The sequence below is a fragment of the Artibeus jamaicensis genome, unplaced genomic scaffold, assembly GCF_021234435.1.
Source record: "Artibeus jamaicensis isolate MK-2021 breed Jamaican fruit bat unplaced genomic scaffold, CSHL_Jam_final contig_463, whole genome shotgun sequence".
Lineage (NCBI taxonomy): Eukaryota > Metazoa > Chordata > Mammalia > Chiroptera > Phyllostomidae > Artibeus > Artibeus jamaicensis.
The window spans coordinates 965,725-991,454 of NW_026521841.1; the positions used below are offsets into that span (position 1 = coordinate 965,725).

Here is a 25,730-nt window from a genome sequence, read left to right on the forward strand (position 1 = left end):
TGAATAGCAGGTAACTGGTAGTTACTTGTTACTCTGTTTCCTTGACTTTAAAACTAGCTCCCCCCCATTTCACAATGCTGAAATTAGAACAGCCTTTACTATGGTTTGCTGTAGTGATTTGTTTTTTTCTCTCACATCACTGTTTAGAATGCAGGAAACAGTATTTTGTGGGCAAGAAAAGGGAGCCAGTATCTTTGGTGTCACCTGGCAGGCTGAGTTGGTCATCCTTGCTCATCTTTATTGTTAGTCCTAAAAGAAAGGAGAAAAACACCATCTTCACTTGGAATGGCGAAGGTGGGGGTGCTTTAAATGCCATAAGACACTGTAGGCAAACATTTCTTGCTGTGCAGATAAGTAGCTTCTAGATAGGAGAAGTTGAGGACTATGTAGAACTATAAATTCCCTCCGAGTAGCAAATGACACCCACCGGGTAGGATGTGGCAAAGACTATGATAGGTTCTGGAAACATTTAGTTTCTGCTCCTGGCTCTGCCACTGACTAAGCCGTCCATGCCCAAGTCTGGTAACCACTCTGAGCCTCTGCTTTCTTCTCTCAGTGGGGCTCATCCTAAATGCCCCCACTTATGTGTTCTGAGACCCAGGTGACTTAATACCTGTGCAGGCTTTGCCCCTGGATAAGCAGCCAGTGAGTTGGTGAAAGCTGTTAGTTATTGTTCCCCAGAGGCACACCTCTCCCCTCTTATCTCCTTGCTATAGCATTACTTATGGGAACTTTCTTATCCACTTGTCCCCTCACTGTTGATCCTGTCCACTCTTCAGATTCTATCTCTGATGTCGACTCTTTGCTCAGACTGTGTTTTTTACCTCCCTTCCTCCCTATTCCAGGTGAGTGTTGTCTATCTCTTAGAGGGATTTTTCAGATTCTGCTTTATATTAGTGTTTTTCTTGTACTATTTAATGCACCCCAGAATATTGCTAACCCTTTGAGAGCAGGAGTGTGTCTTTTGTAAACCCTCTAGTTCTAGCACAGAGCAGCACAGCAAAGAAGATAAAGTCATGTTCAAGCTTTTGCTGAGTACCTACTATATGCATCAGACAGTATGTGAGCAGAATAGTCTGTGCCTTCACAGAGCCCACCTTTCACGGCCCCACCCATGCCCCAAGATGACCTGGCCAAGTAGAGACATACCTGTGTGCTTCAGGTTGGTTTAGCTTTCACATTGCTCATTGGCTGATATCTGACCTTGAACAGTGGTCTTCTGGATGGTCCTGTGCTGTGTGAGAACAGAGCCTGGGGAGGCCACTGTGCTGGCACTGAGGCAGGCCTGGCAAGGGGGGCTGGCCGTCCGTCCTGCTTGAGGCCTGTGTCAGGGAGGTGCCATGTGGCTGGGAGGAGCTCTAGAGTGCAAGAGCGGGGGTTGAGGAAGGGATAGGGCCTGCGTCAAGTCTCTGCTGCTGGTAGAGGAGGCTGTGACCAGGGTCTAAAGCTCCACTTAATAAAGCTGCTCTGTGTGGAGCAGCAGGTGCCTCCTGCTGGGAGTAAGCTAAGCTTGCCCCGCAGAGCTCCGGGTCAGTGTCAATTGGGCCCTGGAGCCAAGTAATGACCACTTGGGCCTTGGGCCTCAAGCCAGAGTCTGTTACTTTCTTCCTTTGGGACGATGGAGGACAGTGGGAAAACCAGCTGGGGTGTGAGAGGCTCCATTTTATGCTGCTGTCAAGGGAGTGTTGGCTCAGGAGCCTGGCAATGGGTGTCACAAGTCTGGCTCTTTCAGAAAGTTAGAAGTGTTGGTTAGGTCAGCAAGACCCTGCTATGAGTTGCATCTTCTGAACTGGCAGATGGGCAGGACGAGAGTTTGGGGTTGGTGCCTCTTCCTTCTGACATGATGCGCCCAGGGTACTCCCCTGACCTGGGCCATGGTATGTTCATTAAGTGTTCACCAGTCCTATAAGACAGGCTGGTGAAAGCTGGGTGGAAGGCTCCACCCTCCTGAGAAGAAGGGAGTGCTAAGTGGGCATTCCCAGGCTTGGCCAGCAGCGTCGGCAGCGTGGTGGATGCTGGGGCGGTGAGCTCCCTGGTGCACGGCGCCATGTCTGTCTTGCCAGCCCCAGGTCCTAGCAGTGCACAGAATTTGGTACATAGCTGTTGCTCAGCAAGTATTTGGAATGAATGATTGAATTTCAAAAATTTTTTGTCATTCTTTTATTCATTGTGTATATTAGTTTCCTGTGACTGCTTTAACAAATTACTGCAAATAACTTAAAACAACGGAACTTTATTCTCCAACAGTTCTGGAGGGTAGAAGTTGGGAATCTGGCAGGCCATGCTTCTTCTGGGGACCTGAGGGGTGACTGGTCCTTGTCTCCTCCAGCCTTCGGCGGCTCCAGGAGAACCTGGCTTCCAGCTGCATCACGTGGGTCTCCACTCCCACATTCACAAGGCTCTTCTTTGTGTCTCCTCTGCGTGGCTCTTACAAGGACACTTGTCACTGGACTCAGGGACATTTGAGACAGTCCAGGATGATCTCCTTATCTCATGATTCTTAACTTAATTGCATCTGCAAAGATTCTTTTTCTTCCAAATATTGGGTAATACTCATGGGTTCTGAAGATTAGGGTATGGACCCACCTGGGGGTAGGGGCACCATTCAGTCCAATATAAGGTGGTCTTAGGCAGTCTTAGTATTTTTCTAATCATTTCTCTTTTAGTTATTTTAATATTAGTAGCCTATATTTAATATAGAATATATATATATATATATATTCATTATTCATTCATTCTAGATTTCACTTTTTCTCCATGACTTCAGGTTCAGAAAGTCTTTCCCTACTAAGTACCTGATAAGTAGTCAGTCATTCATGTTAAAATAAAACTTCAAAATTAACTCTTTTTTTTTAAAGAAGTATTTTATTTTATTTATCTTTAGAGGGGAAGGGAAGGAGAGAGGGAGAGAAACATCAATGTATGGTTGCCTTTCATGTGCCCCCTGCTGGGAACTGGCCTGCAGGGAACCAGTCTGCAACCCAGACATGTGCCCTGACTGGGAATCGAACCACGATTGTCTGGTTCGCAGGCCCGCGCTCAATCAAAATTAACTTTTAAATCCAGTGGTAACTTGTTTTGATGTCTGCTGTGAGATGAGGGTCTGCACTTTGAAAAAAATAGCTAATCTTTACATGTGGAAAGATCTAACAGACCTAGACACATAAACACAGACACAAAGAGCGGGGCACACCTGCTGAGCCTGGGGTGATGGGAGGAGGTGTGGGTCTGGCCACGGTCAGGCCGCTGGTGCCCCTGCCCCAGGGGCCTGGGGCTGGGTGCTCAGGGCCTTGCTGCACGGTTTTTGTCATTTCTTGTGAGTCTTTCATTGTTTTAAAACATTTTTTAAAACTGTCAGATTTGCCAATACCAGTTATTAAATAATTTATTCCATTATTTGTAAGACATCTTTTATTAAGTTGTGATACTTGCTAGGGTGTGTTAGAGTTGTGGTGAAACTTAAGTGACTTAGGAAAAAGGGACATGATTTGATACACGGTCTTTCCATTTGGAACCCTTGCATGTTCCATTTATTCAGACTCTGCTTTATCTTTCCAGTAAAATGTGTGTAGTTTATTCATAGATACTTATTGTTTGTTATAATAGATGAACCCCTTTTCATTTATATCCCCTAACCAGCTTATTCTGGTTACATGTCACCAAATAGAATCGCCACACCCTTTCAAATACATGAAATTCTTTTAACTTGGGAAAATGCTTTTCATTCTGCAATTAGAGACAATGTTTAACAGGCTTTTCTATTCATTTCATTAAACCTGCTCTCAGGAAGTGTATGGTCAGCTTAATATGAATTTAAGTAGCTGTGTTCTTCATCCAGGTGTATGGGACATTCTTTATGAAGAAATAATATGAAATTATGTTTCATAAATTTAATGCTAGTTAACTATGTTTTGTTGGATTCTATTTCTTTAAAAATTATAAGAGGTGCTGGTTCTCAAGGGTCCCATGGTATGTTCCCTTGGCCCAAACAGGCAGGGTGTGCAAATGGGGCTGTGTCCAGGCCAGAGGGTGATCGGAGCTGGACATGGGCTTCCTTCCCTGCTTCCTTCCTCAGCCGTGAGGCCTGGGTGGGCACTGAGGAGGTTGAGAAGACCTCTAGCTGGGGGAGCCCCTAATTGGAAAACACTCAGAAATGAGAAATGTACCATTAACCCTCCTCTAGGTCAGTCTTATGAAATTCGGCTGTTGGAGAATCGGAAGCTGGGAGACTTTCAAGATCTGAACACAAAGTTCGTTAAGGTAAGCATGTGGGGCACTCCCCCTGCCCAGGGTTGGTTGGGGCCTCAGCACCGGAATGTACTGTGGGGGTCAGGTGTGGCCTGGGAGCTCAAGGAAGGCTCTGGGGGGAGAGTAGGCTCCTGTTCCCTGCGGCATGCGTTCTGAGGGAACAAGGAGAGGTCGGTCGAAGCACTGGGAACTGGGTCCCTGGGCAGGGGGACCAGGCTTCTGTGCTTTAGCCTGGCTTTGCCACTTACTGAGCTTTTCTGAGCTTCTGTTCGCTCATCTGCACAGAAGGATTTATAAATCAGCCATGTGTATAAAGCACTTGGTAATCATGGACAAAAGGGCAGTCATCACTATTCTTGCTGTTAGTGTGAGTGGGGTTCTGTGAAGCAGCACACGGACTATGGAGCTGGGGTGGCAGTTCCAGGAAGAGTGGCCCTGAAGGGCAGGGGAGTGTGCTCTGGCTCAGTAAGTACAAGTGGGTTCCTCTTGAGTCCCTCCTGGCAGCCACACTCAGCTGTCGCCTGCCTGCCTCCCCTCCCAGAGCATCATCCGCGTGGTTTTCCATGACCGTCGGTTGCAGTATACAGAGCACCAGCAGCTGGAGGGCTGGCGGTGGAGCCGGCCTGGAGACCGGATCCTAGACATTGGTGAGTCTCTCTGCCAAGATAAGCCCAAGATGCTCCCGCATGTTGAAGTTCTTCCTGGACACCATCTGGATTGTGCAAGGCATCTTAGTGCACTCCTGCTTTGTGGGAAGCCCTGTAGGAGCTGGCAGGGGTGCATGTGCTGCCAGGCCTGCTCTCAGAGCGTCCCCGTTTGGTGGGAGAGACAGGCAGCTGGAAATCAAGGACCTGCTGTCAGGGAGTCCAGGGAAGGCTTTGCAGAAGGGTTTGCATTAAAGGATTTTGATAAGTGATGAAGTAAGGATGGGCATCACAGGTGGGCAGTGAAAATGGAATGGTGGGGCTCACGCAGGGGTCACAGCCCTTTATTCACAGCTGAGGCCAAGAGGATTCCGGAATTCAGAAGTTAGAATGACAGCAGGGCGTGGTGCACGGACCCATAGTGTGGGGACAGGCCTTCACAGGCACAGCAGTCTTCGTGCAGCAAGATAAAATGGCGTAAAGACTAAGTAGCTTCATGGCAATTCAAGTCAGGCTTTCTGCCAGAGGAGTTTTTATAAAACTCAGTGTCTGAACGTTTGGCGTTTCCAACGTAGTCAGAGAATTGGGCCCGTGAGGGGTCCCTCCTTCAGCACTGGGAGTGGCTGACAGTTGCACTTTGTGTGTGTGTACAGATATTCCGCTGTCTGTTGGCATCTTGGACCCCAGGGCCAGCCCGACCCAGCTCAACGCAGTCGAGTTTTTGTGGGACCCTTCTAAGAGAGCCTCTGCATTCATTCAGGTATGCGAGCAGGAGGTCGCTCTGTGGGAAGCCAGAGGTGGGGGGTCTGTTGTGCTGTTCCTCAGACCAGCCCTGCAGGTCTCCCGTTCTCTGTTGCAGGGAGGGAGGCCAAAGGGGGAGGAAGTGTGGAGTGTCACATAATCAGAGGTAGTTGGTCTTGGGGTTGGGAAAAGACTAGAATGTTTTGGAATCCTGTGTAGGGTTTGCTTATAAATATGTAAGCTTTTCATAAAATAAAGTATTTCCTAGCATATATAGTTTGAAGTTAAGAACTTTTCCATAAGAGTTTCTGTTAATAGATTAATTATTTAATGGTCAAGTCCCTGGTGTGGGTCCAGCCTTGGGGTAAATGTAGCAGATGGAGCCGGCTGAGGGTGTGGCCGCAGGCCGTGCTCCGAGGCTCTCCCTGCCTCTGTCCCTTCCTGTGGCCCCTTTGTGAGCATCTTGTTAGTCAGATACCGAATATGTAGCCTTTACCTCAGTGCCCATTCATAATAATCACTCAGTAGAAGGTACTGATCTTTTTTTCATAATTACAATATCTTTGTTATATTTTAAAACTATCATTACAATATGTTGTATTACTATTAACACGGTATTATAATAATAAGTGTACACCAAGTGCCTTCTGTGCAGCAAGAACTTTAATGCAAAAATGGCTCCAGTCTCCTCCTCTGGCCTGGCCCAAGGGCCCTGGATGCCAGGCTGTGTGGCACGGAGCCATGGCCCCCTTGCAGTCTTTAGCATTTGCAAGGGTGAGAAGTGAGGGTGGGGCCCTTGGGAGTCAGTGGGCCTGGAGCAGTGGCAAGGCGTTAGCTGGTCAGGTGGGGCCTCTGAAGTCAAGGGACAAAGGTGGGAGGGTGTGTCATTTGTGGACAGGTGAAGGGGATCCCATCTGCTCAACAGTGGGTAGCAACGGGGAGAGCAGGGCGGTTGGCCAGGCAGGATGGGAGCCTCCCTGGGGAGAGGAGCCCGCCCTTGCCCTCTCCTCGCTGCCAGCCCCATGTTTCCCCTTCCAGGTGCACTGTATCAGCACAGAGTTCACACCAAGGAAGCACGGGGGCGAGAAGGGAGTGCCTTTCCGAGTGCAGATTGATACATTTAAGCAGAGTGAGAATGGGGAGTACACCGAGCACCTGCACTCTGCCAGCTGCCAGATCAAGGTGTTCAAGGTAGGGTGGCCACACCACGTCCGCCAGCAGTCCGTGTGCATGGGTATGCCTGCACTCCCCCACCTGCATGGCGACACACAAACGTTCTCACAGTTCCACATGGGGGCCCAGCAGGGAGCTGGGTGTCCCTGCAGCCGGGGTCTGCCTGTGCTCCCGCATGTGCTGGCCTGTTGGGCCTGCCACCGTGGCACCCTCCTCATCTTTCATCGTCCCACATGTCAGTGCACATCTCTACTGTGTAAGAATGATAGGAGTTGCACATTTTTAAATTCTGTTTTCCTACCAAGAAAACACTTGGACTTTCCTCACAAGGAAAGACAGGGACTGTGCTGTTTGTTTCCCTAGCACCTGCGGAGCTGGTGCACAGTGAGTGCTTGGCAGTGATGTGAAGAACGCACCAATCCCAGTAGCTTTAGGAGAAACAGAGCCAGAGCAGCAGGCTCCACAGGGAGGAGACCAGCCAGCCAGGCTGCTGGCGCATCCACACTTCCGGATCTGGTGCCACATGCCACGGCCATGGGCACGGACTCCAGGCCTGGCTGGGCTGTCAGCGATGTCACCTGCATGGGAGGGCGAGGTGTGGAAGAAGTGTGGGTTTGTCTTTCCTGCCAGAGAGGCAGCCCTCTTCAGAAACCTGCTTGAGGCTTTGAAAGCCTTGAAGTTGGCCTCTAAAGGAAGCTGAGCTTTCCCCACCCTGTCTGTCTGTCTTCTGTTGCTGCTGCAACAAATTACCACATGTTTAGTGGCTCAAAACTATTGACATTTATTGTCTTTCAGTGGTGGAGGTCAGAAATCTGAAATGGGTCTCCTTGGGCTAATGTCAAGGTGTTAGCAGGCTGTGTTCCTCCTGGAGGCTCTGGGGGAGAAGCCTTCCTGGCCTTTCCAGCTTCTCCAGCCTCTGCATTCCTTGGCCCTAGGCCCCTCCCCCATTTCCAGAGCCAGTGAGAGGGTGCTAGTTCTCACACCGTGTCACTCTGACTTCCTGTTCTCCCTCCCTTTTCCACTTTCAAGGGCCCTGTGGTTACATTGGGCACCCCCCCGGGATAATCCCGGATCATCTTCCTATTTTAATCTCACACTATTAGCACTCTCAATTCCATGCAAGCATACCCCTTCTGACATACTTACGGGTGCTGGGGATGAGGACAAGTTCTTGGCAGACCAAGGTGCAGTGGGTATTGTAGCCTCAGGTCTTACCGCCTGCTCCACGGGCTCGAGTTCTGGTTCGCTGAGGGCATCTCCATAAGTGCACTGCTGGTGGTCTTTCTCTGGGCTCCAGTCACACCTCTTGCCCTTCATATACATACTACATCTGCCCTTAGATGGTTAATGTCCTCGCCCAGGGCCGTCCAGTGTAATCCATGGCTCTCGCAGTGTGTGCCCTGCAGCTGAGACTATGCTGGGTAGTAAGAGAGAGGAACGAGGTGGGGCCTCTCTGCCCTGGGAGCACCCCGTCCTTCCCATGGTCCCCACTCACTCCCCTTTCTGCATCTTGAGGCAGAAGCTCAGCCGTGAGGGCCCTGTCCACGGCTCCTTGACCATGCACCAGGTGTAATTTCAGGAACTGGGCCAGAAGCTGCCGTGTCTGAGTGACCCAGGAACAGTCTTGGCCTCTCCTGCAGGGGAGTAGGAGCCCCTATCACCAAAAACTGGCTCCTCAGAAGGCCGGAGGAGGCACGGCACCTACCCACCTGTGCCCATTCACAGAAGCAGTTCGAACAGGTGTTTACAAGTGCCAGGAGGGGTCTAGCCAAACCTTCCACCACTCATCCACCCCTGGTCATCTCAGTTCCTGGGAAGCCCCCCTGCTTCTTGGAATCATGCCCTGAGGCTCTGTGTGGGATAACAAGGCCTCTGAAAGGGAAGATAGGGCCCCTTTCTGACTGGCCAGCCCCCTGTGGGTATCACTGGGGCTGAGTCCCATCCTCCTTGACACAGGCTCAAACCTGCAGTGATGTCACCTTGCTTTGTGTCTTCTGGACGTCTTCTCAGGAACTGGTATATGGAGATGAAGCGGGTGATAGGTGTTCGGTGGCCACATGCCTGACTCTCCCACTGACCACTGGATCTGCCATTTATGTCCCCCCGTGACCCTCCTGCAAAGCCACCTCTCTTCAGCATGGGCATTACTCGGACCACTGTTCCCTAAAATCCCTTGGGCCGGTGTACCTGAGGAAGGTGTACACCGGAGAAAACCCTCGAAGGTGCCACTGAGCTTGGGAATGAATTTTGTTTACTGACTGCCCACCATGCGTGGTCTGCTGTGCACATAGTAACTGCCCTGTCCTGGGCTGCCAGGGGTCTTGGTAGCTGACCTCATCAAGCCCACTGTGAACACCTAGGAGGTAAGAGTCCTGAAGGTCCTTGTCAGCCAGCCTGCTGAGGGGCCAGCCTGGTGGTGGCACATACCTGGGCTCTTCGCATCAGGACTTTCAGCTTGGTCAGCACTTGCTTCTTATAGTCTTAATGGAACACTTGAGCCTGAGTGTCCTCACCTATAAATGGGGGGAATAACGTACCTGTGAGGTGTGGACACTGGTGAGTTCCTCAGGCTTACTAGCACCCAGGACAGGCTCTCTTAGGGCAGAGGTCCTACCCTGCATGTGGAGTATGAACCTCGAGTGGCAGGAGCCCTGGGGCCAGGCATGGAGGCCTTCACAATATGTCTGGGAACTCCCAGCCTGAACGGGCAGGCCTAACTCTGACCAGCAGCCCCTAACTCTTCCTATTCCCTTCATTCTCCACAGGGGACCCTAGGGGTGCATTTGGATTTGTCATGACTCCTAAGGGTTCCCTTCTATGCACAAGTGGCCATGGGTGAAGATCTTTTCCAGGCATTTCCCCACGAGCAGCCTAGTGGCAGGACTACTGCCTTAAAGAAGGGAAGGGTGCCAGGAAGGACTGTGTATCTGATGTCTGGAAAGTGAGAGAGATGCTGTCCTGTTTGCAAGAGCCTGCCTGGGCTCTTGCAGGCTTTGGGGGCCACTGCTTAGCCCTGGGTCTTTGGGGAAAGACCCAAAGACAGCCACCTCTGCCTGTTTTTTACTAATTGGACCGCTGTGCTTTGCATTTGTAGCCAAAGGGAGCAGACCGGAAACAAAAGACCGACCGGGAGAAGATGGAGAAGAGAACCGCCCAGGAGAAGGAGAAGTACCAGCCGTCCTATGAAACCACCATTCTCACTGAGGTGAGCTGCCTAGGGTGCTGTGTGACTAGATTTTTGGGAGATTGCCCACCTGGGTGAATGTTTTTTTTGAGAGCACCCATTAGATGGTGGTGTGCTCTTGGGTGTGGAGTTGTGTTCCTCTGATAAGGCCCCTTGGCCAGGAAGGCCTTTCAGAGATAACTGAAAGCGTTTGCACTTTTCAAAATCAGCACTTTTTAAAAAAATAGGTAATAGGTCCAAAATTCAAAAGGTATAAGAGAATGTACATTAGAAAATATCTCTCCCGGTACTTTTCCAGTCTCGCGGTCTCTCTCCCCAGGGCAGCCAGCATCTCTGGTTCCTCCCGTATCTGACCTGACTTTCTCTGCCAGTGAATCCAACTCGCCCATGTCCTTACACCAACAGCACACACAGACACACTGTTCTGCAATTTGCTTTTATTATTTAATAGCGTATCTTGGCAACTCTTCCCTTTCTGTTCATAAAGTGCTTTCTAGTTTTTTATCCACCCACATTGTCTTTGCCATGTGGTGGACATTTGGTTGTTTCCAGCTCTTGACTTTTTACATGGGTGTGGGAGAAGTTCTGCATGTGGGTAACAGGTCTGCAGGCTTCCATTCTTAAAGTGGGATTGTGGGTCAGAGGGTGTGAGCACTTGCTGTTTTGTCGTTTGGGTGGATATCAGAACATGTTTTCTCTTAACCCTGATGCTAGTCCCATACTGCTCCAATCCTCCTGTTCAGAGTACTCTGAGATGTTCACTGTCTCTGGCCTGCTCTCCTCCTGTCACAGGTTGCTGCTGGTGCCACCTCTATTCTTACTGTGCCCTATCTCTTTTTTTTAAACAATGTCCCCTGCTGCGTTCTGCTGTCAGGCCAGCTCGTACATGTTGGTGTGTGTTCACCACATAACTTGACTTACTCAGAAGGCCCCCTGCAGATCCGTAGGGCTCAGCAGGGCCATGCTGGGGTTAGGGCAGTGTTTCAGGTGAGGCCAGGCACAGAGCGTCTTAGAGGACAGTGGCCTGGTCCTGGCTGACAGGCTGTGTGTGGGTGTGGGTGTTGTTTTATCTGAGGGTAAGAGCAGCCAGAGAATCCTGTCCCCACCCCACCCCACCCCACCGCACCCCCAACCCAGTGCTAGATCAGAGCTCAGAGCAGAGGGTATTTTCCAAGGCCTAGATCCTGCCTGTGCTGCTTGCGGCCCCTCCACCCCCGACTGCCCTCTATGCTCTCCTCGTCCTTCCCAGGCCGAGCCTCACTCAGCTTGTCCACCCCAGCTCTTCGTGACTCCCTCAGTGGAGGAAAGGCATGTGTGCTCATGTAAGGGCTGTCCGGGCGCCGTCAGTGCACGGCGTGGTTGGTTGAATCGCCCACCTGGCCCCATGACCTTGTGAGGTGATGGCTCCCCTTGTATTGCCCATCAGTTCTGTTCCTCTGGGTTTTACACCAACAGATTCCAGCCCACACTCACACCAGAGGTAAACATTTCCCAACCCCGTGTTTGTGGGCGACAGACAGTAGGTCTTTAGGAATGCTTTCTGTGGGCCCTCTCTGAAGATGTGCCATTGCAGGGAAGGCAGGAAGTGAGCGCTCTGTCCCCTGACCTCCCAGGAGGCCAGGCCTGTGTCTGCTTCCTTTGGGCTACTCGAGCATGGGCCATCTTCGGATCGGCACAGGAAGTTCTTTGAAGTTGTGGGTGACATCTTCTTGTCTTGTGCCTCCCTTAGCTCCTAGAGGATACCTGCCACGTCCTGAGTACTCACTGGACTGTGTTGCAGAGTGGCCGCTCTTGGCAGATGTGAAAGGCCGTCAGTAGGTTCTTTTTCAAAATAGCTCAGGTTTTAATACTGGCCTTTACTGATGATTTTTTGTTTGGATGTTGTCTGTGGTCCCCTGCTCCCTACTTCATACGTTCACACCCATTTTTCTGCACCAGGAAAATCTGCTTGTGGGCAGTTTCCCCATTCTGTTTTCCTCTGTTTTCTTGTGGGCCAGGAATCATGTGATTGACGATGTTTCCCTCTTTGGTGTGACTACTAGGAAGCTCACAGAGAGTGTTCCACTTGGCTTGCTCTGAGGATGGCCTGTGGAGCGTTTGGTCTCTGCTGCTGTATTTGATTCTTTGGTGTGGCCCCAGTAATCTGCCTGTCCTGGCTCATGTGGCCATTAAGTAAATGCAGGTTCGGTGTGGAAGGGACAGCAGCTTTCCACGTCAGCTTTGGTGGATGCTTGCTTGGTGCAGCCCTCGGTGCCTGGGATCAGCACCTCAGCATGTCCAGCTCCCTCCAAGAGCCCCTGCCCTCGGGTCATCGCTGCCCTTTGCTCTCTTCCCACAGTGTTCTCCGTGGCCCGACGTGGCCTACCAGGTAAACAGCGCCCCGTCCCCCAGCTACAACGGCTCTCCAAACAGCTTCGGCCTTGGCGAAGGGTATGTGTCACCTTTTCCATGTGGACTCTGGAATGACGATGGGTGTGGGCTCCTTCCCTGGTCTTCCTCTCCGTGTCTTCTCTCCTTTTGTAGCCCGGCATCGATTCGGGTTTCGGGGCAGCTAACTGGTATTGCATTCACAACTATTTTTATCCTTTTTACAGGTTTTTGTGCTCAGACTTCTATAAATGTTGTCTGATAGGGCAGCAACTGAGAGCCCACTTTAACCCTCTTCCTCCAGCAGAGGCAGAAGCTGGCCCACCGGGCCCTGGGTCGGTGTTGTGAGATGGCCTCTGGGCACCCCCAGGCAGAGCGACCTGCCTCCGAGGCAGTGTGGCCTGGGGAGGGAGCTGCTTGGGTAGACAGTGGGTTTCAGAGCTTGGAACCCAGAAGAGGTCCCCCTGTCAGTCACCCAGCCCTGTGGCCACACTGGCTGTCCTGACTCCAGGGCGATGGGAGTGCTGAGCTGGTGGGCAGCTGCCCCGCTCGTCCCAGGCTGCACGTTGCAGGGCCTGCAGCATCACTGTGGTGGCTCTGCATGTCCTGCTCACGGGGACAGGGGAGGCAGGGAGAATGCTGGGCAGGTTTAACAGATGAGTGTGTGGGCTCCTCAAAGCCCGTGCTTGGCAGACAGAGAACTCAGCTAATGGACATGCACTCAATTTACTGGGTGTTACCCTGAGAGGCAGGTGACAGCAGAGGTGTACGTTTAAATTCAGGCAGACCTAGCCATAGGTCTGTACCTTTGGGGGAATAAGTTCCTTAACCATGCTCAGCCTCAGTTTCCCCACTATAAAGGGTGTAAGAATTTCCTGCAGGGCCCTGGAATGTGTGCAAAGTACCTGGCATTTTGCACCTATACCTGAGGAAGTGTAGCTGTTAGGGCCATCCCTGCGAGGGTCCTCTTGTTTCTCACTGTGGCAAAACAGATGTAATATAAAACTTGCTGTCGTAACATTTTAAGAGTATAGTTCAGCGACACAAAGTAGTTCAGGTTGTACCATTGTTACAGAACAGACCCAAGGGGAAGTGCACGATATACTATTGCCAGAAGAACCCCCCATTAGGTTTGCTATGTTCACTGCCAGAGGAAAAATGTCTGTCCATGCCAGAGATTTGTGAAAAGGAAAGGAAATGTTTATTTAAAGCTATACAGACTTAGAGTAATGACTTAATGTCTTCATTAAAATATCAAAGTCCTTTCGAATACCCACAGACACATATATCCCTAGTCTGGGGTACCGTATCTCAGGAGAAGAAGCAGAAGTTTGTGATTCAGGCTCCCAGCACCATCAGCTGTGTTGCTGCCGGGATCTCCAGTTAATCCAAAGCCATGCGGCATCTTCTCCTGGCCCACCAGCAAGAGTTCTTTTGCCCCTTTTCTTCCAGGCAAAGTCTCTCCTGCTTCCTAAGCCACGGGGCAAAAGGGAGCACCCCAAAGCCATGTGGTTCTCTCTCTCACCAAAGCTGTAGGCTTTGTGAGAGAAAGCAGCTTTTTTTAACTGAGGGTCCCCACTCTGCCAAAGCCGTGTGGTTCTCCCTCCAATGGCTGCTGCATCTGGGTTTCAATCCCGGCACCAATCTTCCTCTGCAGCCCCATTTCCGACTCCTCCTACAATCAGTGACACCTGCCAGCATTCCTGTGTCCTTCCAGCTTTACTGGCCCCTCCTCAGGCTGAGGCTGGGCTGGGAACTCCAAGGGGGAGGGAACTCTGACTGAAAGGAGCCCCAAGGCTGGGATGGGGGACTCATTGCTGGCTGGAACAGTATAGCTCATCTGTCCACACCAAAGAGCTCATTAGGGATTGGACAGTGGCTCCTGCCCTTTTCCCTCTGACTCAGGAAAATTCTCATTCAAAAAAAGCCTCTGAGCTGAGGGGAGTAGGAACAGCAGGCAGGGGAGAAGACCCTCAAGAGCCCTGTAGGGGCACATTCTCATGGCTCTCATTGCCTGTTCTTTGCAGGAACAGCTCGCCAACCCACTCCCACCCAGTGGAGGCCCTGCCTGTGGGCAGTGACGTAAGTGTCTGTGTGGGTGCTCCGGCTGCCTGTCCCACGGTGTCGATGCCGAGCAGCCATCTCAAGGCCCCCTCTCTCTGTCCGCAGCACCTGCTCCCGTCAGCCTCCACCCAGGATGCCCAGCAGTGGCTCCACCGCAACAGGTTCTCGCAGTTCTGCCGGCTGTTTGCCAGCTTCTCAGGTGAGCATCTCCAGACCCACAGGGATCTTGCAAACACCAACAAGGCCACTTACCTTCCAGGACTTGCCCTTGGTGCCTGTGGGGCTGTGGTTTTGTCCTGGGGGCCCCGAGTAGTGTGAGTCACTCACTCACACTTGCTGACCTGTGCCAAGTGCTAAGAATTGGAGTCCTGTCCCTAGAACTTTCTGGTCAAGTGCAGCTTTAAGGCAGGATCATCTGGACACCTTAATCAAGCCTTCCTGGGTAGGGCCCCTAAGCCAAGCAGGCCACTACGTGCTCACAAGCCTCCCTGGCACTTGTCCTACCAAAATGCTGCTCATTGCATGGTGTCCAGGGCCACGGCCTGGAAGATGGAGGGAGGTGAAGCCACTGGCGAGAAGGGAAGGCTGGTTCTTCCTTCTTTAAAAGGTTTTTAAAGTCTTTACTGTGGGGTCCATCAGGCAGAAGCCCTGAGCTCGGGGCTCTGGGGGTAAAAGGATGAACTGAGCATCGAGCCTTGCTGCCAGGCAGAGTCAGTCCAGAGAGACAGGGACCAAACCAGAAGGGTGGCTCTCTAGGACATCTCTGGCAGGGGGAGGAAAGCACCCAGTTGTCTTTCAGCTCAGCTTTTCCAAGAACTTCTTTGTGTTGGGGGGAGGGATAAGAGATCCAAGCAGGGACCCTGTCCTCAAGGAGCTTTCGGTTTTGAGTCAGCACAGACACATAAACCAGGCATTTCAATAGAGTGTGACCCATCTGTGATAGGAGGGCTCAGAGAGGGACCTGACTTATCCTGGGTGGAGGGATGGGGGATGGCTGGCTGTGGTCTCAAATTAGGGTGGTCAGCAGGGGCCTTACTGAGAAGCAGTAAGCTGGAACAAGGTAAGAGAGTAGGCCAAGTGGGTACTGGAGGACCAGGGTGGAGGGGTTTGCTTCCCAAGCAGAGTGAAAGAGCAAAGGCTGCAAGGCGGATGCCTGCCTGGTGTGGTCATGGAGCAGAGGGCCCAGGAGACTGGGACTGAGTGAACTGGGGCAGGGGGAGCATGGAGAGGACTGGGGGGGCCTGGTGTGACAGTGGAAGGGCTTTGGCCTTTACTCCCAATGGAAAGGGAGCCATTGTGCCTATGGAATTGTACCTGAAACTGTATTAACTGTGGCAGGAGAAAAAGGATGGGATTTGTGGCTCTGGGCCACATGGCTATTGGCAGGTTTTTAGCAGAAGGCTGATATCCTGCATGTACCTTCAGGGAGTCCAAGTGGTCACAGGCTTTAGGGGACTCCTTGGCCTATCAGGAGGGGACTGCATTCACCTCCGAGAATGTTCATAGAGAGCTATTCATAATAGCCTGGCTGGGAGCCCCCCTGATGCCCATCAGCATAGAGAGGCTGTGTGAATTGTGGCATATTCATGCAGTAAATAACATTTAGTAATGGGTGTGAAGGGTCTGTAACTACATACAGTAGCTGTAAGCCCTTAAATAGAACTTAGAGGGTGAAAGCCAGACATGAAAGGGTATATACCATTCAATTCCATTTACATAAACTTCAAAAAAACAAGCAAAACTCATCTATACTGTAGGAAGTCAGGACAGTGGTTCCCCAGAGGCTGACACAAGGGGCCCGTGGGATGTTGGGAATGTGCTTCCCTGATCTGTGTGCTGGGTGCATGGGCGTGTTCAGAATGACTGCAGCCAGTGAGCTGTGCACTCTGCATGCAGGCAAGTGTACAAGTGATCGATGCCACATGCCCATAGAGGTGCATATATATTATATGTCAATAATACAAAGTACAGAGGGAGGGACAAGCAGGCACAGGCTGCTGTAACACCTGTGTGTGCTGCTGTGTTTTGTGAATGCCAGTCATTTAGTGTTTGACATCTCTGGGGCTGTGATCTGATGCTGTTTGACTCTTTGTTGCTTCTCTCTCCATGAAATGTTTGATTCCCCCTGAGGGTGGGCCTGCCCTCCCCCTTCCCCTGTACCCTCACCCCCATGCAGGGTCTGCAGGTGTTTGGTGATGGAGATTTTTCTCTGTGTCCCACTTAACGGGCAGTCCCACTTACCTGCCTAGGTGCTGACTTGCTGAAGATGTCTCGAGATGATTTGGTCCAGATCTGCGGCCCTGCAGATGGAATCCGGCTTTTTAATGCCATCAAAGGCAGGTGGGTATCATTTTCCAAGTTGGAGGCAGGGTGTGGCAGGAAGCCAACCATGGGGCCCTCTGGGGCAGATGCAGGAGGAGAGGTGGTGAGGGGGGCACAGGCTGGGCTGCAGCATGGGAGTGAGAGGCCGTGACTGCTGCAGGCTGCTGCTGCAGCACACCCTGCCTGAAGGCCACTCCTTCTTCTTGCTTTTCTGTGAGCCTTGGCCTCTGGATCTCAGTCCTTCAGCCATAGGTTGTCAGATGCTGGCATGGTCTGAGGCTTCAACCTGCCTCCTCCTGGAGGGAAGCTGTGGGCTGGTGAGGCCACTCAGCCTCATGCAGTGGTTTTTGGGGATGACCGTAGAACAGCACTGTGTCCTGATGGCGCTCCCTGCCATGATGGGAATGCTCTGTGAGGCTCTGTTCAGTGCAGCAGCCCTGCTGCGTGTGGCTGGGGAGCAGCTGCTCTGAGGCTCCTGTGACTGATAAACTGACTTTTAAATTTTAACTAACTAATGAATTTAAATTCTAATAACTGCACATGAACAGCATGGCTTCAGAGTGAATGAGAGCCTGGGTGTGAATCCCAGATCTGCCTCAAAGGAGCTTTGGAACTGGGCAAAAGCTCTTAACCCCCACAAGCCTCAGTTTTCTTATCAGTAGATTGAATATGGAGGTCCTCGCTCCCTTATAGGTGATGTGAGGATGAAACAAGTTATGCATGTAAAGTTCTAGAATGTTGCCTGGTGCAGAGTAAGCTAGAGAAAGTATTTGCTTTTATGACCCTAAAAAATACCTCATTTTTCAGATCCCTGTTCTTGGTAGACAACCCTCTGCCACCCTGCTGCCTTGGCAGGTCAGTCTGTCTGGGGTTCTGCTCCCAGCCAGACTGTGGGAGGCATTCAACATCCCCACATCCACCCTGAGTTCTGGAACATTCTGGAACAACAGAGCTTGGTCTCCCATACCTGCTGTTTATTTCCTTCCCGCCTGCCAGGAACGTGAGGCCGAAGATGACTATTTATGTCTGTCAGGAGGTGGAGCAGAACCGAGTGCCCCTGCAGCAGAAGCGGGACGGTGGTGGGGACAACAGCAGCCTGTGTGGTGAGTGGTGAGGGGCTGCCCCACCAGGGCTACAGGGCGACAAAGCAATGGGAGAAACAGCCGGCCTTCTCACTGAGGACGCTTTTCCAACCTATCTCGGGTGAAGTTTGTGCTAGCCTTTATCCTGGGGTTGAAATGTTTAAGGTGGAGGCATCCTGCAGGATAGCTGGGGAAGCTCACTTATTTTATATCCAGGGAAACAGAGGCCCAGAGACTGGGTGTGTCCCCCAAAGCCACTGAGCTGCTCATGGTAGAATTAGGAGTCGGGCCTTCTGGCTCCCAGTCCAGTGGCCCCTGATGGCTGTCATCTGGGGAGTGCTTCCTCCTGTGATTTCTCGTGGCCGGATATGTGTTTCTCACTTTGGTTTGGTTGCTGCTTGAGGCTAAGGAGCACAGCTGAAGGGGTTTGGAGCCCCTCGGGGGCATGGGACTTCTGTGGCTTGGCAGTTTTGAGAGAGAACACAACTTTGAGGCCAGCTGTCTCTGCATACCAGTGCTGGCCATGCCACCCAGTGGCTCTGTCCTTGGGCACCAGGGCCTCTGCATCAGCTTCCACGTGTGTATAGTGAAGACAGCAGCGCATACCCCACAGATGTTTCAATACCTCATTTCAATATGTCATCTCATTTCAGTGAGGTGATGTATTGCTTCTGAGCTCCTTGCTTTTGCTACTGCTGCTTTTTAAAAAACAACCCCTCTTTTATTTCTCTTAACTACTTTTATAATTTCATAGAAGAGTACTATGTCACCTGGATGCAACAAATGTTTTCATTGTCCTTCCCTCATATTAATTAGAGAACACAATGTAGAAGGAATATGTTGGAGAGGCATTATTTTGTTATCTGACTTTGATGTCTTGCCTTATTTAAAAATATGGAATGCTTCATGAATTTGCATGTCATCCTTGCACAGGGGCCATGCTAACCGTCTCCGTATCGTTCCAATTTGAGTGTATGTGCTGCCGGAGTGAGCACTGTGCTCCTTGCTTCCAAGCACCGGTGAGTGCTGAGCGTCTGCTGAGCTACCAGTCTCGACTTGCACAGTCAGTGCTCAGTATTCTCTGCAGAGAGAGCCCTGTCTGCCTCCTTGCAGGTCCCTCCGTACCAGCAAGGATGCCCAATAAGTCCCTTGTCTTAAGGATTTCCCTTGTAGTCATTTATTCGCTTTGTGTGTTAGGAACTGTTGCTAGCACTGTTTCACTGTGGGGGAAATTGAGGCATAGTTGACCGACCCCAGATGACAGCATTGAAGTTGCAGAGCCAGGGTCCAAACATCAGGACCCCGGCAGCTGGCCTCTGAGCCCTCGGCCGCCTTTGCACATTTCTGGTGAAAGTCTAGGTCCTCCCCCTGCTCTTCAGCTTAGTGAGGCTGCAAAGCCCAGAGCCCGAAGGTCATGGTTTTCCACACACTTGGAAAGGGCTGTTTAGTGCATGAACTTGCTCAGGGCAGGTGTGCCGCACACAGCGCATGATTTGACTTTGTGGTGGCCCCGAGATGCGGGTGCCGGCAGGGCACCCCAGGGCTCCGGGAGGTGTGGAGAGTGTCTGGGGTCTTGCTTCAGTGAGCGGAGGAGTTAAGATTAGAACCTAGGATTACCCAGTCTACAGCCTCTTGTTCCCCACCCCTCCCCGCCCTGTGCTGCTCCTGGTGGGACAGGCGCTGTGCTGTGCACCCTCTACTAGCTCCAGGCACTCCTGGTGGCTGTGTTTGGCTGGGGGCAGGAAAGGCCAGGGACAAAAGTTTACAACAAGAGGTGCCAGACTGTGATCCTTCCAGTTCCTTTTTGTCAGCAGTCTGATTTGTTTGAGGAGTAAAATTGGATCAAGTTGAACAGGCTTTCTAAAAAGTTGGGGAAAAGCAGTCCAATTGGAATTGTTATTAAAAAGAATCTCAGCAGAGAAGCCTAGTGCCGGTACTGGAAGGAGCATTACTCAGGAACCACATTGTCTGGACAGAATCTAACAGTGAGTCAGCATGTTCAAAATTGTGGGAAGGTGAATCTGTCACATGGTTGGAACCTGTGAGCTCTGCCACCAACTTCAAAGGGACCCACTGTGTGTGTGTGCATGCTTTTAAAGTTGGGCCTGTGATCAGATTTCTTTTTAACTGAGGGTTCCTTAGTTGAGGGAGAAGTTTGGGAGCCCCTCATTGAGTTCAGCTGTGTTTTAGTTTTGAGGAACATGAGGCCCTCGAACATTGAATAACCCACCCAGGCCTTTGTGGAGTTTGCTCCTGCCTGGCTGGTCTGAGGTTTATAGAAGCAGCCTTTTCAGTCTCAGGGTCACTGTTACTTTCTGATGGGCTGATGATGCTCCTAGTGCCCCCTTCACCCTTTGGGGTCACAGTGCTCAGCAGACTATTATGTATGCATGGAGAAGTGTGAGTGAAACACAGGTTTGACTTCCTGCTGCAACAAAAGCCAGACTCACAAGACAGGGGCTGGTGCAAAAGGAAGGAGGTTTTTCCACGTGCTGTGATCTGGGAGAATGGCGGACCCTTTTCTCGAAGCCTGTCTGTGCCTCTGCCGTAACAGAAGGGCTCTTCTGCAGCCAGTAGCACTTATCTCTCACTCTTTGCCACCTGAAGCCGTTCCTTTAAACCCGGGGAAGAAAGGGAAGGGAGCTCAGGATTTCCTTTTTCATTCTGCAGTGAAGTGCATGTCGGGCCACAGGTCAGAATCACTGGAAACTTACAAATACAGACTTCTGCCAATCCTTCTCCCTCCAGCCACCATCCCTAGTAAATGAATGTCATTGGGTCTGGGGTGGATCCAGGAATTCTACATTTCATCAAAGTCCCCCAGAGAGACTGAAACAGGAAAAAATAACCATAGCCTGGCATCTTTTCACCTGTTGGTGGGCTGCGCAGACGCCACATGGCTTCTGGGTATGTGCCCATTAGGTACAGCTCCAGGCCTGAGCATCTGCCTGAGCATGTCACTGACTTCTTTGGGTGGGATGGGGTGGCAGATAGGCCTGCCCCTTCAAAAGCAGGCACTTGTTCTACAGAAGCACTTGTTTCTCCCTTCTCCAGTGTACCATGCCATTTTCTTGGAAGAGCTGACCACCTTGGAGTTGGTTGAGAAGATCGCCAACCTGTACAGCATCCCCCCACAGCACATTCATCGAGTCTACCGGCAGGGGCCCACGGGCATCCACGTGGTGGTCAGCAATGAGGTGAGCCTGCCGTTAGACCGGTCCGAAGAGCTGGGGCTTTGTGCTCCAGGCAGGAGCAGTGGAACCTGCACAAGAAATGCACCCTGTGGGGTTTGGGGATGACTCAGCACAGAGGTGGCAAGCAGGTTTCATTAGGCATGCCCCTTGCTTACGGCTGCAGCGGCTGCCTGGAGTGCCGCGAAGGAGAGAGTTTGGAGGCCACGGCGGCCCTGAATAGCTATGAGGCATCCGCTCCATACTTCATCCTCATCCAGGTGCCATGCAGGACTCAGGAGCACAACTGCACCCCTGCCTGCAGGGGGCTTACAGTGAGGGCTGTAAGGAGTCAGGAGGAGGGCACTCACCCAGGGTAGGGGATGGGCCGTAGTGAGGGGTGAAATGGACTGGGGGGTTGGACAAAGAGAGGGCGTGGTTCCCGGAGAGAACAGACGCCTCCTCTGCTGAACAATGAAGGTGCCATGGCCTTCCTGGGCCTGTCACTGGCCACCCAGATGTGGCAAGGCTCAGGCCGCTGCTGGCAGAGGGCATAGGTATTGGACAGGGCTGTGCCTTCAAGTGATCTGATTCCAGAACTGTGGCCAGAACTGTGCCTTCAAGTGATCTGATTCCACTCAAGGCTAAGGAGGGGGTTTTTCAACAGGTTTGCTGACACATGTAGACATTCCTGCAAGTTGTAGAACAGAAGTCTCTAAGCTTGTTCTGTCCTGGACCTTTACTCTTAATCATAGTAAGGAGTGCCAGTATTATTGAGTGCCGACTGTGTTCTCGCTACTGTTCCAAGTTGACACATAGTGACTCATTTAATTCTGATGGCCTCCCTTGAGGTAGATGCTATGGTTTTCCCATTTCACAGGTAGGAAACTGAGACACAGAGAGGCTAAGTGCCCCAGGTCCCACAGCTGGTAAGGGGTGGAGCTGTGGTGGGAACCTTGGTAGTCCAGCTGCAGAGCCCAAGCTCCAAGACAGCAGGCTCCCCAACCTCTCCTGAAATGAACCCTTTAAAAACACAGATGGGCTGATGGGACCACAGCTGGGACCTTGAGCCCCTGCCCAGCCCCTAGCAGATCCTAAGCCAGTCGTGGGAACTCTGAAAGCCTCTGCGTAGAGGATTATAAAAGAAATGGTACAGGAATGGTGGCTGGGGAAGTAGAGAAGACGTGGGGCTCAGAGTTGGACTGGTAGCTGAGCAACCTTAGGCAAATTTACTGAACCTCTTTGAGCCTCAGCTTCCACATCTGTAAAATGGGGATATTTCATACTTATTGAGCAGGTAAGGGTAAAACGAGAAGACTGTTAGGTACCAGGAGATGCTGAATAAACAGCAAATATAACTGACAGTGCTTAGGCACTTGTTTTGGGGACCAAGTGATGGACAGATTCTTAAATCGACAGTGTATAAAATGTAAGTCTTTTAATGATCTTTATATTTATTTCATAATTGTCATAATTAGTAATAATCCTTTGCTCCTCATTACAGTCGCTGAAGCCCCTGAAATGGGAGTCTCCGTTTCAGGAGCGTTTCAGCCTTAGGTCTGCAAGGTGCTATTTCCTTCCTTTTTAATTAAAAAGTAATCAAGTGGTCAAGCAACCTCAAAGAGCAGAAGGCAAATGTGAGAGGCTGTCATCTTCCCCACTCTTTTTTCCTGGAGGAGTTTACACTGGGTTTGTGTGGTCCTGGCAGACGATCTTGTGTGCGGTGTCCGCTGTGTGCCCAGGTGTGTGGACGTGCAGGTTCTCTACCTCGCGGCAAAGACGCGCTTGTGCCTTCATCTGCAACTTGCTGTTTTTGTCCCCAGTTCAGAATTCCTTCCATATTGTTATGTGCAACTATAATGCAGCTATTTTTTTTACCCCCATTTCACAGATAAAGAAAAGGAAGCCCAGAGTTCCTAACTTTAGAATAGCCTGGAAGGTTAAACTGCCCTGAGCAATGGGTTGTCGGGTGTGGCATGGAAAACTCGTCACTTTGCAATTCAGAATGGATTTCTTCTGTGAAGACAGAAGCCAAGAATGTATGGAACCCTGGCAATTTCATGGGTCTCTAAAGGAAGTTCCTTCTCCAGCTTGCCCTGTGACCCCAAGAGTATGCAGTTAAGCAACTGAAGCAGAGAACAGAATTCAAATGCCACCTCAGCTAAATAGGCCATTCCTATTCCCCAAAGTCTCCTTGCCTCTTAACCCCAAATCAGTTGGAAACTTTTTGCTTCTTAATTGCCTGGAGCACTGGAGGAAGCCTGGCCAGCTCTCCCTGCCGGGTCTACAAGGGCACTTAATTAAACAAGGGAGTTACTGATTAAGCCTGTGTGGGTACTGCCTAAGGCTTTGCATGCACAAGTGACTGGGTGGCCCAGGGTCCTAGAAGGCACAGGCCAGCAGTGTACAGTGAGTGTGCTTCACACATCATCAGGCCCTGCAGGGTGGCGTGGGCATCTACAGGTGGGTGGATTTGCAGGATTTGGGGCAATAATCCAGAGCAGGCAATAAAATGTGCTTGCATTTTTTTAAAATTAGAAAGCAGTTTTGCTGTTGTATTGGCTAGTATGTGAGTGTGATGTGAATGTTTATGTGTATGTGTATATTTTTATAATTCTTGCCATTTATATTGTGAAAAGCAGCATACATATATAACGAGTATATAAAGTGTATGTGTGTAGTTTAAAGAATAATTGAGCCCTGGCTGGTGTAGCTCAGTGGATTGAACACTGGCCTTCGAATCAAAGGGTTGCTGGTTCGATTCCCAGTCAGGGCACGTGCCTGGGTTACAGGTCAGGTCTCCAGTAGGGGTTGAGTGAGGGGCAACCACACATTGATGTTTCTCTCCCTTTCTTCCTCCCTTCCCCTCTCTAAAAACTAAATAAATAAACCCTTAAAAAAAAAGAATAATTGAAGTACCCAATACTTGCTCTGCAGTTAACATAGTGTTATGTTAGAAGCCCCTTTGTGAGTTAATTTCATATTACTCTCCACCTGTTGGTCTGAATTTTGTATTTATCATTCCCTTGTTCCTCCTCAATGTATTGTTGAATTTTGTCTGTTTAAAAACTTTGTATAAGTGGCATAATAGAGTATTCTTCTGTGATTTTTCTGCTTTTGTTCCACATGGTATTATTAAAATTCTTTTTTTCATCCTCACCTGAGGATACGTTTCTTGATTTTAGAAGAAGGGAAGGGGGAGAGAGAAAGAAAGAAATATCGATTGGTTGCTTCCTGTATACACCCTGACTCGGGATCGAACTGGCAACTGAGGTATGTGCCCTGACCCGGATTGAACCCACAAACTTTTGGTGCACAGGATGATGCTCCAACCAGCCAAGCCCCCTGGACAGGGCTGCACGTGATAATTTTGAGATCTGTGCATGTGAGGTGTGCTGCTGTAGGTTATGGGCACTGCTGAAGTCACGGCGTAACAGTCCAGGCTCTTAGTGTCGATTGACACGGGGGCCGTTTTTGGTTTGGGGGCAGTGTTGGACATCTTTAGGTATGCTTTGTGTGTGCATGTGCAATGTATCAAGGGTGTCTGCCCAGGGGACAGATGTCATGTTTTCAGGTCTCATGGACAGTTCTGTAAAGTGGGTACACAGATTCACACTCCACCAGTAGAGACACCAGCCTCCATCACTCTACCTCCTGGTTATATTTTTTATCATCAAAACAGCCCCATTTTACATGGAGACAGGAAGAAAAAGGCTGACTTACCCGAGGTCATGAGGTAGCTAATCAAAACGAGAACTCCAGAGAGGTAGCTGGTGAGTAATTCTTCCATTCCCACCACATTTTTAGATGCAGGAAGTGGCACTCTGTTTATTCAGGGGTGGGCATCAGTAGGTTTGCAGTTGTTTGTATGGAAAAAAAAAGATGCAGGTTGTGAGTATTACAATACCTTTATCAACTCTGTGTTTCACACACTCAAAACTGTAAACCTACTTTTGCCAACCTCTGTACCTGGTCCTCCTAGGACTCTAATGGGCAGATCCTGCTAATTACCCAGGTTTTTTAAAGCACATTAATTGTCACATATTGCTACTGTACACATACACTCTCCTATACTGTGTCTGCTAGAGGGACTGGAAGACCCAGTAACCAGGACAAAGCAAAACAAAAGCAAACAAAAATTTAATCCCATATTTAAATCTAATAACATTTTGATTCCTTTCCAGGCTCCTTTTTGTCTCTTATGTTCAGTTTTTTGTTACTTAAAATTGTAATCATATTGCACATTGATTTTATATCACATTTTTGTAGCTGAAATCAAGCATCAGCATTGGCCTGCCTTTGTGCAAACATGGTGACTGTGGTCTCTGATGGCGTGTGGCGGGCTGCTGAGTGCCGGGGCTTTTCATGTGGTGCACACTCGTTGTTGAAGGGATGTGGTCTCTCTTTTGCCTTTCAGATGGTGCAGAACTTCCAAGATGAATCCTGTTTTGTCCTCAGTACCTTAAAAGGTAAAGCCCCCCTCCAACCTCCAGCTTTCCGGTTTGTTTGAAGAATGCTGGTTGCACCCCCAGGGTAATGTGTAGTGAGGTGAGCAGGGCTGGCCTGCACACTGCCCCCTCTGGAGGAGGTTCCCTGGGAATGTCCTCTGGGAAAGAGAAACAAACTTCCTGTGGACCCTAGTGCTGGAACAGGAGAGTTAGCGAGATTGGCCCCAGAAGGGACATCCTGGCTGGACAGTGTGTTCTCCACGGACTCAGTGCCAGGTAGACATAAG

The 25,730-nt window shown here is 50.5% G+C and overlaps 1 protein-coding gene and 1 non-coding gene across 3 annotated transcripts in view; one reads left to right on the plus strand and one right to left on the minus strand.

The window, feature by feature from the left end:
• TFCP2L1 (transcription factor CP2 like 1) overlaps positions 1-25,730 on the plus strand; it is a 57,655-nt gene that overhangs the window by 22,841 nt on the left and 9,084 nt on the right. Inside the window, exons 3-14 of one of the 2 annotated variants that reach the window (XM_037145344.2) lie at positions 4,184-4,260; positions 4,790-4,895; positions 5,546-5,652; positions 6,672-6,824; positions 9,901-10,011; positions 12,329-12,420; positions 14,385-14,439; positions 14,527-14,620; positions 16,671-16,761; positions 17,740-17,846; positions 20,880-21,022; positions 25,413-25,464. In XM_037145344.2, coding sequence (XP_037001239.2) covers positions 4,184-4,260; positions 4,790-4,895; positions 5,546-5,652; positions 6,672-6,824; positions 9,901-10,011; positions 12,329-12,420; positions 14,385-14,439; positions 14,527-14,620; positions 16,671-16,761; positions 17,740-17,846; positions 20,880-21,022; positions 25,413-25,464 — 1,188 coding nt within the window. The remainder of the gene's footprint in view (positions 1-4,183; positions 4,261-4,789; positions 4,896-5,545; positions 5,653-6,671; positions 6,825-9,900; positions 10,012-12,328; positions 12,421-14,384; positions 14,440-14,526; positions 14,621-16,670; positions 16,762-17,739; positions 17,847-20,879; positions 21,023-25,412; positions 25,465-25,730) is intronic. The other variant, XM_037145345.2, reaches the window with a different exon arrangement.
• LOC119049373 (U6 spliceosomal RNA) lies at positions 18,714-18,820 on the minus strand. Its single transcript, XR_005082507.2, has one exon. It is a non-coding gene; the product is annotated as a U6 spliceosomal RNA (small nuclear RNA).